Source organism: Lolium perenne, unplaced genomic scaffold, assembly GCF_019359855.2.
Source record: "Lolium perenne isolate Kyuss_39 unplaced genomic scaffold, Kyuss_2.0 unplaced28, whole genome shotgun sequence".
Classification (NCBI taxonomy): Eukaryota; Viridiplantae; Streptophyta; class Magnoliopsida; order Poales; family Poaceae; genus Lolium; species Lolium perenne.
The window spans coordinates 549,893-563,954 of NW_027248986.1; the positions used below are offsets into that span (position 1 = coordinate 549,893).

At 47.7% G+C, this 14,062-nt stretch overlaps 1 protein-coding gene across 1 annotated transcript; it reads right to left on the reverse strand.

Annotated features, from left to right (window-relative positions):
* Positions 1-2,480: 2,480 nt before the first annotated feature.
* On the reverse strand, positions 2,481-3,506 carry LOC139834315 (protein ALP1-like). Its single transcript, XM_071824800.1, has one exon. It carries the CDS (start codon positions 3,504-3,506, stop codon positions 2,481-2,483), a length of 1,026 nt encoding a protein of 341 aa, XP_071680901.1.
* Between the last annotated feature and the right edge of the window lie 10,556 nt (positions 3,507-14,062).

Sequence of the window (14,062 nt, forward strand, 5' to 3'; positions counted from 1 at the left end):
GAGGCCAGGGCGGCGTTTGCGGAGGCACTGGCGGCGATGGCGGCCCCTCCGGCGGCCCCACCCGCGGATGCCGTCATCCACGACATCGCTGACGACAACGACGTCATACCCGATAACTTCGAGTGCGCCGGCGACCAGCAGGTTCTGCTCGCGTCCTTCGAGACCCTGGCTGGGGATGCCTTGCACCGCCAGGCTTGGGCAGCGGAGGAGGAAGCCCACAGTTATGCGGTCGCCATGGCTCGGGGGTACATGTGCTCCGACCTGGATTCTCTCCAGCGGAGGGGCCCTTCTCCCGCGCGGGTCGAGCAGGAGAACCAGGAGCTGGCGGCGCCATCATCGCCAGGGACGAAGCGGTGGCGGAGGCGGCTAGGGACAGGGCCTGCTTCCACGCCTAGCTAGCGACGTTGCAGGCGGCGGCCGCGGAGGCGGCCCAGGCGGCGGCGGCGGCGGCGGAGGCAGCGACGACATAGGCGGCCAACTGTATGGCCAGGAGAGTCTTGTGGGACTCCTCTCTGGCCGATGCCCACGAACGCCGCAGGCGGCAGGACGAGATGTCCGATCGCCGGCGTGCGCGGCGCGCGGAGTGTGTGAAGCGCTCCCGCTTCGACGACGGCGCTGCTCCCTCCGGCGGCCAGTAGTAGGCCGCGCGACTGCGAGTAACCCAGGCCGTGGTAGGCCGCACGACGAGTAGGTACGGCCATTGTAGTTTTAGGTTAACTCGACTAACCATCTTTGTAAAGATAATCCTTTTGGCCAATCAATAGTAATGAAGAAATATTTTGGTTACCTATTCACTGCCGACCGGGCCCGGATGCAACGAACGCGGACACTTTCCGCGACCGCGCAGCGTCCGCGGAGACGCAAACCTGACGCATATTTGGGCCAGGTTTACGTCGCCACGGGCGACCCGGTCACGATGCATCGTCCCGCTGGAGGTGATACCAACGCATCTTTTTTGGCCCGGCGGACGCAAACGGTCGCTCAACGTCCGTTTGCGTCGCCTCATTGATGATGCCCTTACGATAGAACATAATTTTGTCCCAAGTTCTTCCCAGAATAGACTTCCACGCATGGATACTGTCTGGCATAATTTGACAGAGAAACAAAGTGTGAACTGACTCAATTCGTTTTTTCAGGGTAATTGCACAAAACAAAGATTATCTAACTCGCTTAGTTTGCCAAATCAAATATTTATGGATTTGCAAAAAATAAGTAACTTCTTCCCACCGGGCTGGCTAGATTGGCGAAATTTATTTGGCGATCAATGCCAGAAGATTGCTGGATTGGGTGTTTTGGTCGTGCGGACCCATGTTTTTTCTCTGGCCGTTTGGTTTCAGATGGAGCGCTTCAAAGCTTGCTGACTGTTAATATCATGGAGCTCGCTTTCTTTTCATGGTGCTGGTGGAGAAAGTCATGAAAGCCGAGATCGATGAAAGAGCAATGTTGATCGGATCTTGATGGTGAGATGGAATTGACTTGCTCCTTCGTGACTTCAAACAACGATTTGTATGTGGGGGCGACTGCACAGAAGAAGTTCAGAGTTCTATCTTTCAGGGTGAAAATCTAAGGTCTGGCCTTAATTGATTGTGTCTGACAATGTTCTCGTTGAAGGCATTATTTTGAGAGTGAGGACTTTCTTCATGGTGAAAACCTAAGATGTATGATTGGATGACGATAGCGCTTGTGCATGGTTTTCTTCTTGAAAGCATCGCTTATGGAGAAGCTGATCTTTTGGTGTTGTCTTGGTGGTGCCAGTGTTGTTGTTTCAAGTTTTCTATCTTCGTAGAGTGACTTTTTTTATAATTCTTTTTTTTATGTGTGCATCCTTTATACCATTAGGACATGATGTTGTTGCAGAGGCTGGATGTAATTGGTATCTCCACGATATTAATATTTCCTCTTTATCGAAAAAACTTATGGACTTAAAAATCTCTGGTGTGATATGATTACCGTGAGACAAAACTTCTATTGCCCTAACATTTCCCCTTCACACTCCAACGCAGCTTTCTTGTATGCTCTCTGATAAATAACTTCTTTTTATAATAAAATCAAATAAATGCAGCGAGGAAACTCACTATTCGGCTTCAAAAAAAGAAATTTGGTGATGAGATATCTTGCCTCACCACCACATCATGTTATCGGGTTTTTTTTCTTCTTCTCGGGAGCCAAAACCTTGTTGCCCACCAACCTCCAGCTTGACCAGTAAGGCTGGTGCCAATGCATCACCACACTATAGCCTGCCACGTCAGCTTTTTTCCTCACTCTCACCCCACTCTCACCCCACGGTGCCAGTGCACGGGCTATAGTGCCAGCTCTCACCCCTCTCTCCTCCACATCAGCTTTTCTCTCTCCTCGACATTTAGCATTTCTTTTTCAGATTACACCATTCAAAATAATGCAAGAAAATTATTTTATTCAACTAAAATTGTTACCGATTACATTATAAAAAAAATTACATAAAAATTTGAAAAAATTACATACTAGGCATTAGCCCACACATGCTCAATCAAATCATGTTGGAGCTGTGTATACATTGGTGAGTCTCTCATTTCGTTGTCCATCTGAATCCTGACTGCTAGGCTTGGTGGTGCATGGTTGTGTATCGCAGGGCCGACATTGGAATCAACTGTCTCATAGATGTTCTCCAAATTTATATCACGCTCATCGTCGATGATCATGTTGTGTAGAATGACACATGCACGCATGATCAACCCAAGAATACGCCTCGAGTAGGAGCGTCCCGGGACTGCTAGAATGTTGAACCTAGCCTTCAGCACTCCAAAGGCACACTTGACATCTTTGCGCCAAGCTGATTGAGCAGCAGTGAACAGTCGATGCTTTTCACTTTGTGGAAGAGTAACACCTTTCATGAACACCGGCCAGGAGGGGTAGATGTCGTCGGCAAGGTAGTAACCATAGTTGTACTCATGTCCATTCACCGTGAAGTTCACTATGGGTGCTTCTCCCCTAAGCACATCAGTGAACAACGGCGACTGATTGAGTACATTGATGTCGTTGTTGGACCCGGCCACTCCAAAAAAGGCATGCCAGATCCAACGATCATACGACGCAACGGCTTCTAAGATTATGGTAGGGTGTTTGATGTCTCCCCTTGTGAATTGACCGGCATGCGCCACTGGGCAGTTCCTCCACTGCCAATGCGTGCAATCGATGCTCCCTAACATGCCCGGAAAGCCACACTCCTCGGCTTTCGCTAACAGACGCTGAGTATCCTCGACATTTGGTCGACGGCAAAACTGTTCCCCGTAACAGTCAATGATGCCTTCACAGAATCTATCTAGACAATCTGATGAAGTTTGTCTAGCTAACTTAGGCCACTCATCTATCGTATCTGCAGCGGCTCCATAAGCTAACAGACGCAAAGCCGCAGTACATTTTTGTAGGGGAGAAAAACCAGCACGGTTGAGAGCATCAACTCTTTGGGTGAAATACGGAGAGTATCCACCCAATCTATCCACAATGCGCAGAAAAAGGGATCGCCTCATCCGATACCTTCGCCGAAAGAAGCTCGGAGGATAATTGCAGTCGTCGGCGAAGTAGTCCTCGAAGAGCCGATCGTGGGCACCCAGACGATCACGCCTGATGAACACTCGGCGGCGTCGCGGCCGTCTTGGCTCCGCCTCCTCGTTGAGCATCGCCTCCTCGTACTCCGCCTGGAATGCACCGATCATATCACCCTCCATTCCGTCGCTCGAACTGCTGCTAGACGAAGACATGGCGTTGAGAGGAGTGAAAACGGAGAGTGGAGGAGATGAAGTGAGGTGTGGAATGAGTGAAACCATATGGGAGGTATTTATAGGGGGTGGGGATGAAATTTTGGGGTTTTTGACATTTTTTTCGAATTTTTTGAGGCAGCAACGGCTACCCCAACGGCTAGCTGAGGTGGACGAATCAGATCGCGCCACCTCAGCTAGCCATTACCCCTCCTTCTCGCCCCGCCTATCGCCCGCTGGTGCCAACGCTGCCGCCTCCCTGTCGCCCCCCTCTCGCCCCCTATCGCCCCCAGCGCGGGCGGCAGCCGGGCGGTAGCGGGCGCTACCGCCGGGTGCCCGCGCCACTGCCCCGCGCTCTCGTCTCGCCCCCCTCTCGCCTCCCTCTCGCCCCGACGCCGCCGCTACCGCCCCTCCTACCGCCTGCGTTGGCACCAGCCTAATGGGGTGACAATTAAGCATTGCAGCCTTCCCATAGCCATATAAATACACAAGTTGGTTCACCACCACATCACAAATGAATTAAAAGAGATGAAGTAGCAACTCAGAACAATTGATATACTATCTATATACTTATCTTTACCTACTAATAAAGGAAGTAAGGTTTCTCCCCTAATTTTTCGTCCGTTTTTTAATTGCCCTTACCGTTTGTACAAATTACAGCAACTGCCACCGCTCATGTACAAAACGTTTCGTCGTATGAACGCGGAGAAAATCCCGGATCTAATTCTACTTCACCCGTTTTGTTGATATAAGAAGTACTCGAATCCCACCTTCGTCTCCGTCCGCGGGCACGCCCAATCCCTTGCACCCAGCGCCACCCCCGAGCTTGCAGAGGTGCCGATCCCGTCGATTTGAATAGCGCGAGGATGGGCGGCGGTGGTAGGAGAGGAGGTGGCCTTCAGCCAGAGCGGCGGGGATTTCGTCGTCTTCAGCCGGAGCGTCGCGTCACCGAGGCTGTTCCCCATCACGGTATCCCTTGCAGTCTGCAGGTAAGAACGATAGATCGAATGATCAATTCGATCCGTGCGGCGTAGCAGCGTTGTCCCAAGCACTCTTTGGTGAGGCCCACAACAGGTGCAGCTGGGACGAAGATGACTGTATCGAGAACAGTTGGATTGGATTTCATTTGCTTCGTGCTTGGTTGGTTCTGAAAGTCAACTCTATCTTCCTAGGTTCTATCCACTGTCAGTTAAAAGAAAAGTTTGTTCTGTGTTACAAGCATCTCTCAGTGTGATTGTGGTACGTTAACAGAGTTTGCAAGACAAGCAGTCCTCCTGCAGTTCAATATCAATGCCGGACGGTAATCTCCGCTCAACGCCCTACAATTCGATTTCAAGGGCTTGCTGTTCTGGGCCGTCCGAACTGTGAATAACGATACTGCATTGACAAACATCCCTCCGCGTGAGTCCCATCGTTTGGGAGAATGGCAGCATTGGTGGTTACTCTCTGAATTTGATGCTTTTTTGGTTGGTTACTTAGTTTGATCAGAAAACTCCCGTTTGTTGTACCACACCAAGCTTCAGTTAGCATACCCTCTCAAGCAAAATGCAATACTAGAGTACAATCAGTTGCCTCCATCACCTAACAAAAACATCGCCCAATCCGGCATTGTCGTCGTGTTCATGCTTTGCTCAGCAGTCAACACTTCATGGGAGTTGCATGTGAATAATCTGCACATGTGGGATAGGGTCAACACTGAACCTACTCTACATTTTGCGCTCTGGCTGAAGTAAATTGACCTGCGACATGGTGAAGATAAGAAAGTTAAGTTGAGGCAAGGAGAACAATTTTTAAAATAAATTGCTCTAGCCAAAGTATTTTGCCGCGGTTTCTGCGAACGGGATAGGAAAAATAAATGAAGGCAAAGGCCACGAATAGGTAAAATAAATTTACCAAGAAGTCAGAAGGCTTAAACAATGCATTAACTTTTACAAGTACCTCTGATGATAGTCACGATACAGTTTCTATGTTTTTTTTGTTATATAGGCAAGCAAAAAACCGATATCTAACTCTTTCGTAAGGATGTGTAAGAGAGGGCTCCAGAATGTGTCGCAGCATGCATTTCGAGTGGACCAAGAAGAACATGGAGGAGGTGCCGCTACCTGCATACGCGGACCACCGGAAGAGGTGCGGGACAAAATAATTAATTGCGAGTACTGTATTTAATAAAAACAATCCGGTATGAATGGAAGACCGGTATTATTTATGGAGTTCTAATTTGATCAAGGTATGTCTAAAGTCTTTCTTGTGCAACTTTACAATACTAACTTTTTAGGTTTATATTTGATCCGCCGTAGCAACGCACGGGTATTTTTGCTAGTCTATACCTATACCTAATAATAAAGGAGCTAAGGTTTCTGCCAAAATTTTCGTCCAACTTTTATTTTTCCGGTTTTACCCTCCCACCAATCTACATAATACATTAAAATGCCATAATACCGGTTCGTTTTGTTTAATTTTGGCTCCTCTATCTAGCCGAGAACAGAGAATTGCTCTGCCCAAAACAACACAAGCCGCGCGCAGCGCCCCTCCGGCCAGCCCCCCGCCGCAAGCGCTTCTCCTGCCCGCCTCCCGCCGTCGGCCCTCGCCGACCTCCAGCGCCCCTCCGGCCAGGCAGCCGCCGCCAGCGCCCCTCCTGCGCGCCTCCCGCTGCCGGGCAGGCCCTCGACGACCGCCGTCGTACAGACCCCCGCCGGCAGCGTACCTCCCTCAGCCTTGCTGCTCCGTAGACGTTGCCGGTTGCTCGAGCCCGTGGCATCATCAGTGAGCCCTGGAAGGAGGCGCGACTGCGGCGTGAGCTTGGATGAGATGAGAGCGTCCCGTGTGTGGCTGGCTTCCACGGGAAAGAGGCAAGGCAGAGCAGTTTGCGGTTGTTATGCACGATGCCCGTGGCCAGCAGGCGAGCTAGCAGCGCTAGAGGAGAGGATAGAGGATACCACCAGGCACCAGCCGGCGGCGTGGGCGAGTCTTGATTTCTTGATTTTCCCCTTTGATTCGTGCATTTTGTCCCAACCTGTGTTTTCCCCTTTTGATGTTTTTTTCTGGTAAAGGTGTCCGTTTTCTGTTCTGATGTACTCCGCCGTATTATGTGAATGTTTTGTAACTAGCGCGAGCTGCAGCTGCGCATCGGGCAATTTTCGATCGGTTGATGTGGACTTTGCCCCATGGTGAGCGTCGCTCAGGCTGGGCTCTCTTGCATAGTTCCATGTGAGCCGGCTTTGTTCTGTACTTGGTTTGTCAGGAAAAAGTAGCAATACAACGAAAACCAGCCAAACGAAATCCGTCATTGGTCCTTGATTAGTCCCACCTCGCCGCCTTACATGGAGTCTTGACGGTTTATATACGTAAATTTCGTGGATTTCAACAAGCCGCCTAAAAGAAAAAGATGCATCACCAATCAAAGCAGTTCCCCCTTCAAGATCGTGAAGGGAGAGATTATGGGAAAGGAAATTGCAGCATGGCTGAGCTCAGGAGAGATTATGGGAAAGGAAATTGCAGCACGGCTGAGCTCAGGAAGGAGGGAGATAGAGATTATGGGAAAGGAAATTGCAGCACGGCTGAGCTCAGGAAGGAGGAAGATAGAGATTATGGGAAAGGAAATTGCAGCACGGCTGAGCTCAGGAAGGAGGGAGCCGCTGTCGCCCGGGAAGTTCAGAAAATTACCATACTAGGAAGGAGGGAGCCGCTGCCGCTGTCGCTCAGGAAGGAAGGATCTGAGGCTCGCGGGGAGCGGCGGCCTTTCAGATAGACATGGATGAGCGCGTGGATACCAGCGTTGGTTGCGTTGCGGTCCCACAAAGCTCGCAATAGCACGAGCTCCGCCCAGTGGCGAGTGAAAAAAAATCTCCGCCCAGTTGTTTTCTACCTTGCCTAAGAGCACAGATCGAAAAAAGCTATGAGATATATTTATTTTGGTTGTGCATGTTGTACGACATAGCAGACAGATCCAGTAGATTATTTTTACTTTGTTTTCTTCGTTGCGTTTGTATGTGAGAGAATATTATCTATATCTCTATTTTTTTCTTACTCCTACTTCTCTGCCGATGCTACCATCTACGACCGCCAAAGTGAAATAACAATTTGTTCTTCTGCCTCGACAAAACAGTTCAAGCAACCAGGACTAAATCCACGAGGAGGCCTTTACGACGACGACAGTGAGGCATAGCAGGGGAGAGAGCATTGCAGTGTTGGGCGCTAGAAATTGTTGTAGGTGATCAAGCACATGGGGAAGAGAGAGGCTAGCGGGAGAGGGCAAGACAGACGACATCGAGGTGGTGGCGGCGGCCAAGATGGTCGATGTTGTATTGCATTTTCGCACCTCGATTTTTGTGAATTAACTCATGGTCCACGGTCTAGCAAAGTCTCACAATCCCATTGCGTATAACCTATGTGCCTTCAAAGGCTCCGTTGAGACTGACCATACACCGACCCCTTCCTTCGTCCTAACCCCATCCTCTCTCCCATAGCGGGCTCACATGTTGGTTGGCGATGTGCCACAAGGAGGTCCAGGTATTGAGTTTTTTCTTTCTATTTTGAGAGGATTGATGTGCATGCAACAAGGGAACTAAATCAAAAGCAAAAACCTAAATATTTCAAAATTTTATAAACCGATGTTGGTAAAAATTACATCATGTCGTTTCTTGGTTGTGTGTAGTAGTATATATTAAATTGTTTTGGAACCGTAGCATCCACACGGGCACTTTTGCTATTTTGACCTAATTCTAAAAGCTCACTTGGTTATGGGATTCAACAAAAATTAACCCGTAGCAACGCACGGGCACTTCTGCTAGTCTATACCTAATAATAAATGAGCTAAGGTTTCTGCCAGAATTTTCGTCCAACTTTTTTTTGGACAGATTTACCCTCCCACCAAACCACATAATACTACAGACTTGCCATCCTATACCGGTTCGTTCTATTTTTTCCCATCCTGAACGAACCCACCGAGCAGCAGCGGCACCAGGCGATAATTGACCCAGACGTGAGCGACGGCGGCCGGAGCGCTGGAGGCGGACGTGGTCGCTGTGCCACGACTTTTCCTTTTTGTCTCCTCTAGCCAAAACCAAACGGAGAAGAACATAGGCGGCCAGCCCACCCGCAGCGCATAGCGCTCCTCCTGCGCGACTCCCGCCGGCGGCCAGGCCGCCTCCGGACGGCCCCCTGATGTGCCTCCCGCCGCCGCGCTTCTCCCAAAGACGCCTAGATCCTAGAAGATGCTACCATATCAAGCACTCCGTCGGCGACCGGATCAATCACCTGGCGGCCAGATCGAGATCTCTGGCAACTGAATCTGCTTCGAGGCAGGGGCAAGCTCTCCCGTGCACGATTTGCAAAACAAAATCCACACGCTGAATTGGTGGAGCTCAGATTTGTTGGAAAACAATTTGACGAGGCGAAATAGTCTCGGGTTCCCTGTTTTGCCACAGATCGAACCCCTCCTTGAGCTCCCAAACGGCCGCGAAATTCGTCCATCTGCACGCCCTGCAGAACTTGGCGCCTCCCTGATCTCCCAAACGACCATGAAATTCGGCGATCTGCACACCGGGCAGGACCTGGCGCTGCTGACCTCACCTGCCTAGCACCGCCACAGGATTACAAATTTTGTGCAAACCGATGCGGGGTAACTTTGTGATGCATTGGGGGATCACATTATGGAGTTGAAAGCAGCATGAATACATGCAGAAAATAAGCTATGACGATTTGGTTTGCCAGATTCGTGTGAGGCCTTCCCGCCCTCTACTACTCTGCCACACCCAGTCATGAAGCTCCCCAATGGTGCTCCCACAGACTGGCAAGAGACGGCGGCGTGACTCCTGGTCGTGGATGTAACCGGCCGTGCGTCCCCTCTTCAGGCCGAGGCTATAGAGATGCTGCTAATCAATGTTTCAGATAAATTGGATGTATGTGCTGCTAACCTGGATTTGTGTGTTCTGCTATCGATCCATTCACTCAAGTGGGTCATGTAATGAAGTGGTGATATGTTCTGTAGGCTGAAAATCAGATGTATGATGATGGATATGTTAATCAAACGCAGTATGATGATGGATATGTTAATCAAACGCAAGCCTTTTGCATCCAACCGTTCTAACCCTTTCTCAAGGAGTGTTATTCTTCAGAGGTCAGCTACTGCTGGAATTGGACATTGCCATGGAGCATTCGTCCTTCTCACCGAACTATCCTGGTCAGGACCTGAATCATCAACTCAATTGCTCTACAATTTTACTTATTACTGTTGCTAAGTTTTGTGTTTGGCCCTGGTCGTAACCTAGACTGACAATTTAAATAAACTCTTGATTTACTTTGGAGAGATTCCTTTGCCGAGTCGGATGTATTTCGAATTTTCTATTTAATTCTAGGATATTAATTGATGAACTCATCCGAAGATTAGCAGTGATCCGTCAATTGGATGCATGTTTATTTCATTTCTTTTTTGGCATCGCACAATTATAATCCATTTTTTTTATCTCTTGCAACCCAAAAGGGTACTTGGTATGCACCTCTTTTGCAAACTTTCTCGCACCATGGGTTAACCTTGTCCAGCTTTATACTGTTTGTAGATCTTCCTTTTGGTCAACTCTAATGGAATTAGTGTGACGAGTTTTCACACAGTACAACATTGACATCTTCTATTTTTCTGCATTTATCTTTAGGTGTTGGACGTGATACTTTTGGCTCAGTGCCTCTACCAGAACCTCCAAGTATCAAATCAGGACAACCTCGGTGGCCGTCTTGTAGGTTATAATATGGTGTCGCTTGTAAGGTTTGCTTATTCAGTTTAAAATCATTTGCTAGATTAGGAGTATTTTACGGTATCCCCTACACAAATAATTTGCACTGTTGTGGAGTAGAATTAAATAAAAATACAGTGTACTTGAAAAAATAGTTCAAAATAGTTGGTTCAAAAACAAAATAAAACTATATAGAGTAGATTAAACAAAACCAATTACGAATATCACTATGGTTAGACGGATCAATCGATTTTGAGCCAAAATTTAAATAAAGACGAGAGTTTTTCAATAAGAAGCTAATTTTTAAAATCCCCATCCAATGCTTTGTTAATCATCAACTTTGTTCCGTGGCACATCATTATGTCCACGCAACTAAGATGTGGGGATGAAGCATGCACCAAGTTTAAATTAGAAAATAGGGGTGGTGCCCAGAATCATTACAAGTCTGTGGTATTACAAGTCGTGCAGAGAGAGCCTAGCAAGCACATCTTCTTAGGATTAATCATGTCTTTCATAAATAGGAGAGAACATGACCAAATCCATCAATGATGTTAGCTTGTTGCGAGGAGAAGTGTCATCATGTTATGAATAGGAGAAAAAAACAATCTTGTTTGTCGATGGTGACACAGAGGGGGAATGTTAACACGTGATTCGCTGAAGATTTAGTTTTTCTCGGTGCAACGCACGGGCACTTTTGCTAGTATATACCTAATAATAAAGGAGCTAAGTTTTCTGCCAAAAAGTTTCGTCAACGCTTTTTTATGGACCGTTTTGCCCTCCCACCAAATCTCATAATACTGCCAATTGCCATTATACCGGTTCGTTTTTATTTTCCTTTTGCTTCTCTCCTTTCCCTGCTGCTGGCCGAACGAACACGGTCATGTACGTCCTAGCGTCCGAGAGACAGAAGAGGGATGGCGCCCTCGCAGGCGATGTCCGGCAGGAGAGGTGAAGCTCGCTCGGAACTGGAAACGAGTTGGTCGGATTTTCTTCCCTCTGGTTCTCTTCTTGGCTTGCAAGGCGAGACCGGCACCATGGACTGCGACCTAGGCGAGATTGCGAGAATCCCAGCAGCGCGAGACTACCCAATATGTTCCGAAGGGAAGTGGCCCACGGACGGCGAGGCGGCGCTCTCCAACGCGCCATCTCCGGCCACTTCGCTTCGGGTCGCGGTCCAACCTCCCCTGCCTCGAACTTCCCCGCGCACCGCCCAGCTCGACCCCCCGGCAACTTCCACCACGCGATGCAGACCTGAGCCACGCGCCGCACGAATCCTCGCGTACGAGGATGCTCTACGTGCACAGGGTTGATGGAGGACGCTCGCTTGTGGTAGGGAATGAGGAGATGCGGTTGCGGGGTCTGACCGTCTGAGACTACCGGTGGCGTCCGGTTGGACTGAGGAAAAGTGGAGCCAGAGGTAGGAGAGGATAAGAGAGTGTCATGCAACCTGAGCGTTATTTCCTTTTTTTGTTTCGTAAATTTCTATTGCATCCTGAGCGGCTTGCGAGGGGTTCGCGGTGGGTGGGTCTCGATCGATCGCTATCATTGCACGATGGGCTGGGCCGCAATGCGTTCAACCTGCAACAAAAATCTATGCGCTTTGACGTGAAATTAAACCTGGTACAACGTATGTTTAGTCCCACCCTGCTCCCTTAGATAAATATCCACCAATTTATATACACCGCAGAATGGCTGGAGTTTCAGGAAGATGACCCGTGAATGAACAAGGAGCCGTAAAGCTGATTGGTTTGGAGGTATGTTGCCTGATTAATCTATATACGTGTGTTGTGAGTAAATTATAAACCAGATTGTGTGCCGGCAGCCCGGAGATATAGTGGCAGAATTATAGTCCATACTGACGGATAGAAAGAGGATGTACCATCATTACTTTACAAGAACAACCCAGAGATATGGTGCGAGATTAAATGGGTGGCATAATTATAGGAAAACGCTTTGGATCCGGCGACCGATCGCGCGCCAGCGATCGGTCGTCCGGCCTCGCTCCGCGCCGGCTTAATGGGTCTTCTTTTTTCGGCCCAACAATGATTTCGCTGCAAAACACATAAGTGAGATGATGAACTATTTGTTGTAAACAATCCGTAATTTTTGTAGGATTTGTTGTTAACAATTGTTGTAAAGAGACAACTTTTTTTTGATGCTAATAACAAAATGATTTTTTATTTTGTTGTAACCATTTGTGACTTTGGATAAAATAGTAGGTGATTTTTGTTATAATTCTATCTGTAGCAAATTAAATAGTCTGTGGTTTTTGTGGATGATGTTTGCGACTTTTGTTGTAAACACCCAAATTATTTGTGACCTGTGTTGCTAATTATTGTTGTAAATATTTTACTGGTTTGTTCTAAAGATATTTCTGGAATGAAAGCAGACTTTTATTGTAAACATCCAAATAAAATAATATTGGTTTTTGTTATTAATTATTGTTGTAAGTATGTTTCCGATTTGTTGTAAAGATATTATTGCATGGAAACTGACTATTATTGTAAACACCCAAATAAAAAATATTGTTTTTGTTGTTAATTATTATTGTAAATATATTGATAATTTGTTGTACATATATGTGAAGATTTACTGTGAAAATTTTGTTGTAATACTTTTTATTTTTTGTACACAAAGCGGCGGGTTTTTGTTGCTATACTAAACAACGGGTTTTGTTGTAAATATCTGAAAGTTTGGGGGCAAAGGGAAACACGTGTTCGGTTTAAACTGATAGGCTTAGGACCGCGGGTTGATTTTCCAAAAACGAGGGGGCAAAATGCAAAAATCGAAATGGTGCTAATTCTAGACGGTAGATCGCGATCGGACGGCCGGGACAGCAACCGATTTTCTCTGCCCGGGTCGGTCGCCCGACGCTGAGCGCGCGCCTAATTATAAGCCATACAGATGGATGCGGATGTACCTCACAAGGAGGCCTTCAACAGGCTTATTGGCTTTGCGTACTGGTGTTATCACCAGAATTTAACCAAGTCTGGAGATGGGCCGTGATTAAATGGGCTTAGAGGATATGCACGGAAAATACTCCCGAACCGGCCTTGTACAAGAAGTTTGGGCAAGATTGCCCGTGTATCTGTAAATTATAGTAGGATACGTGTCGGTTAGAATTAAGAGATAGAGTTTAGCTCGTACACGGTTGGATTTATTCCCAAGTTAGAAAGTCTACGGACTATAAATATGTATCTAGGGTGATTGAGAAAGAGGACGAACACGTTCACAACAAATCAATCTAGGCGCATCGCCACCCCTTGTTTCGAGGGTTTCTCCCGGGTAAGCAACATGCTGCCTAGATCGCATCTTGCGATCTAGGCAGTATCAGTTTAGTCGTTATTGGTGTTGCTCGTGCTGAAGCCTTTTTGATGGCGGGCAACACCCTTATCTTAGGTGTTTTGGGGTTGATCACAATGCTTTCACGATGCACTTGTTTAGCTACGCTACCCCTCGATATCTAGCTGCCCTTACACCTATTTTAGATGTAGGGGCAGCATCTTGCTTGTTCTTTATTTAGTAGATCTAATCCGTTATAGTGGCTCCTTGTTCTTCAAGGATTGGTTTGATATCTTTATGGTTAGGCCTTATAAACGG

Bases quoted from the DNA above. Each gene is read 5' to 3' on its own strand.
- LOC139834315 (XM_071824800.1), bottom strand. From the start codon at position 3,506: ATGAGGCGATCCCTTTTTCTGCGCATTGTGGATAGATTGGGTGGATAC.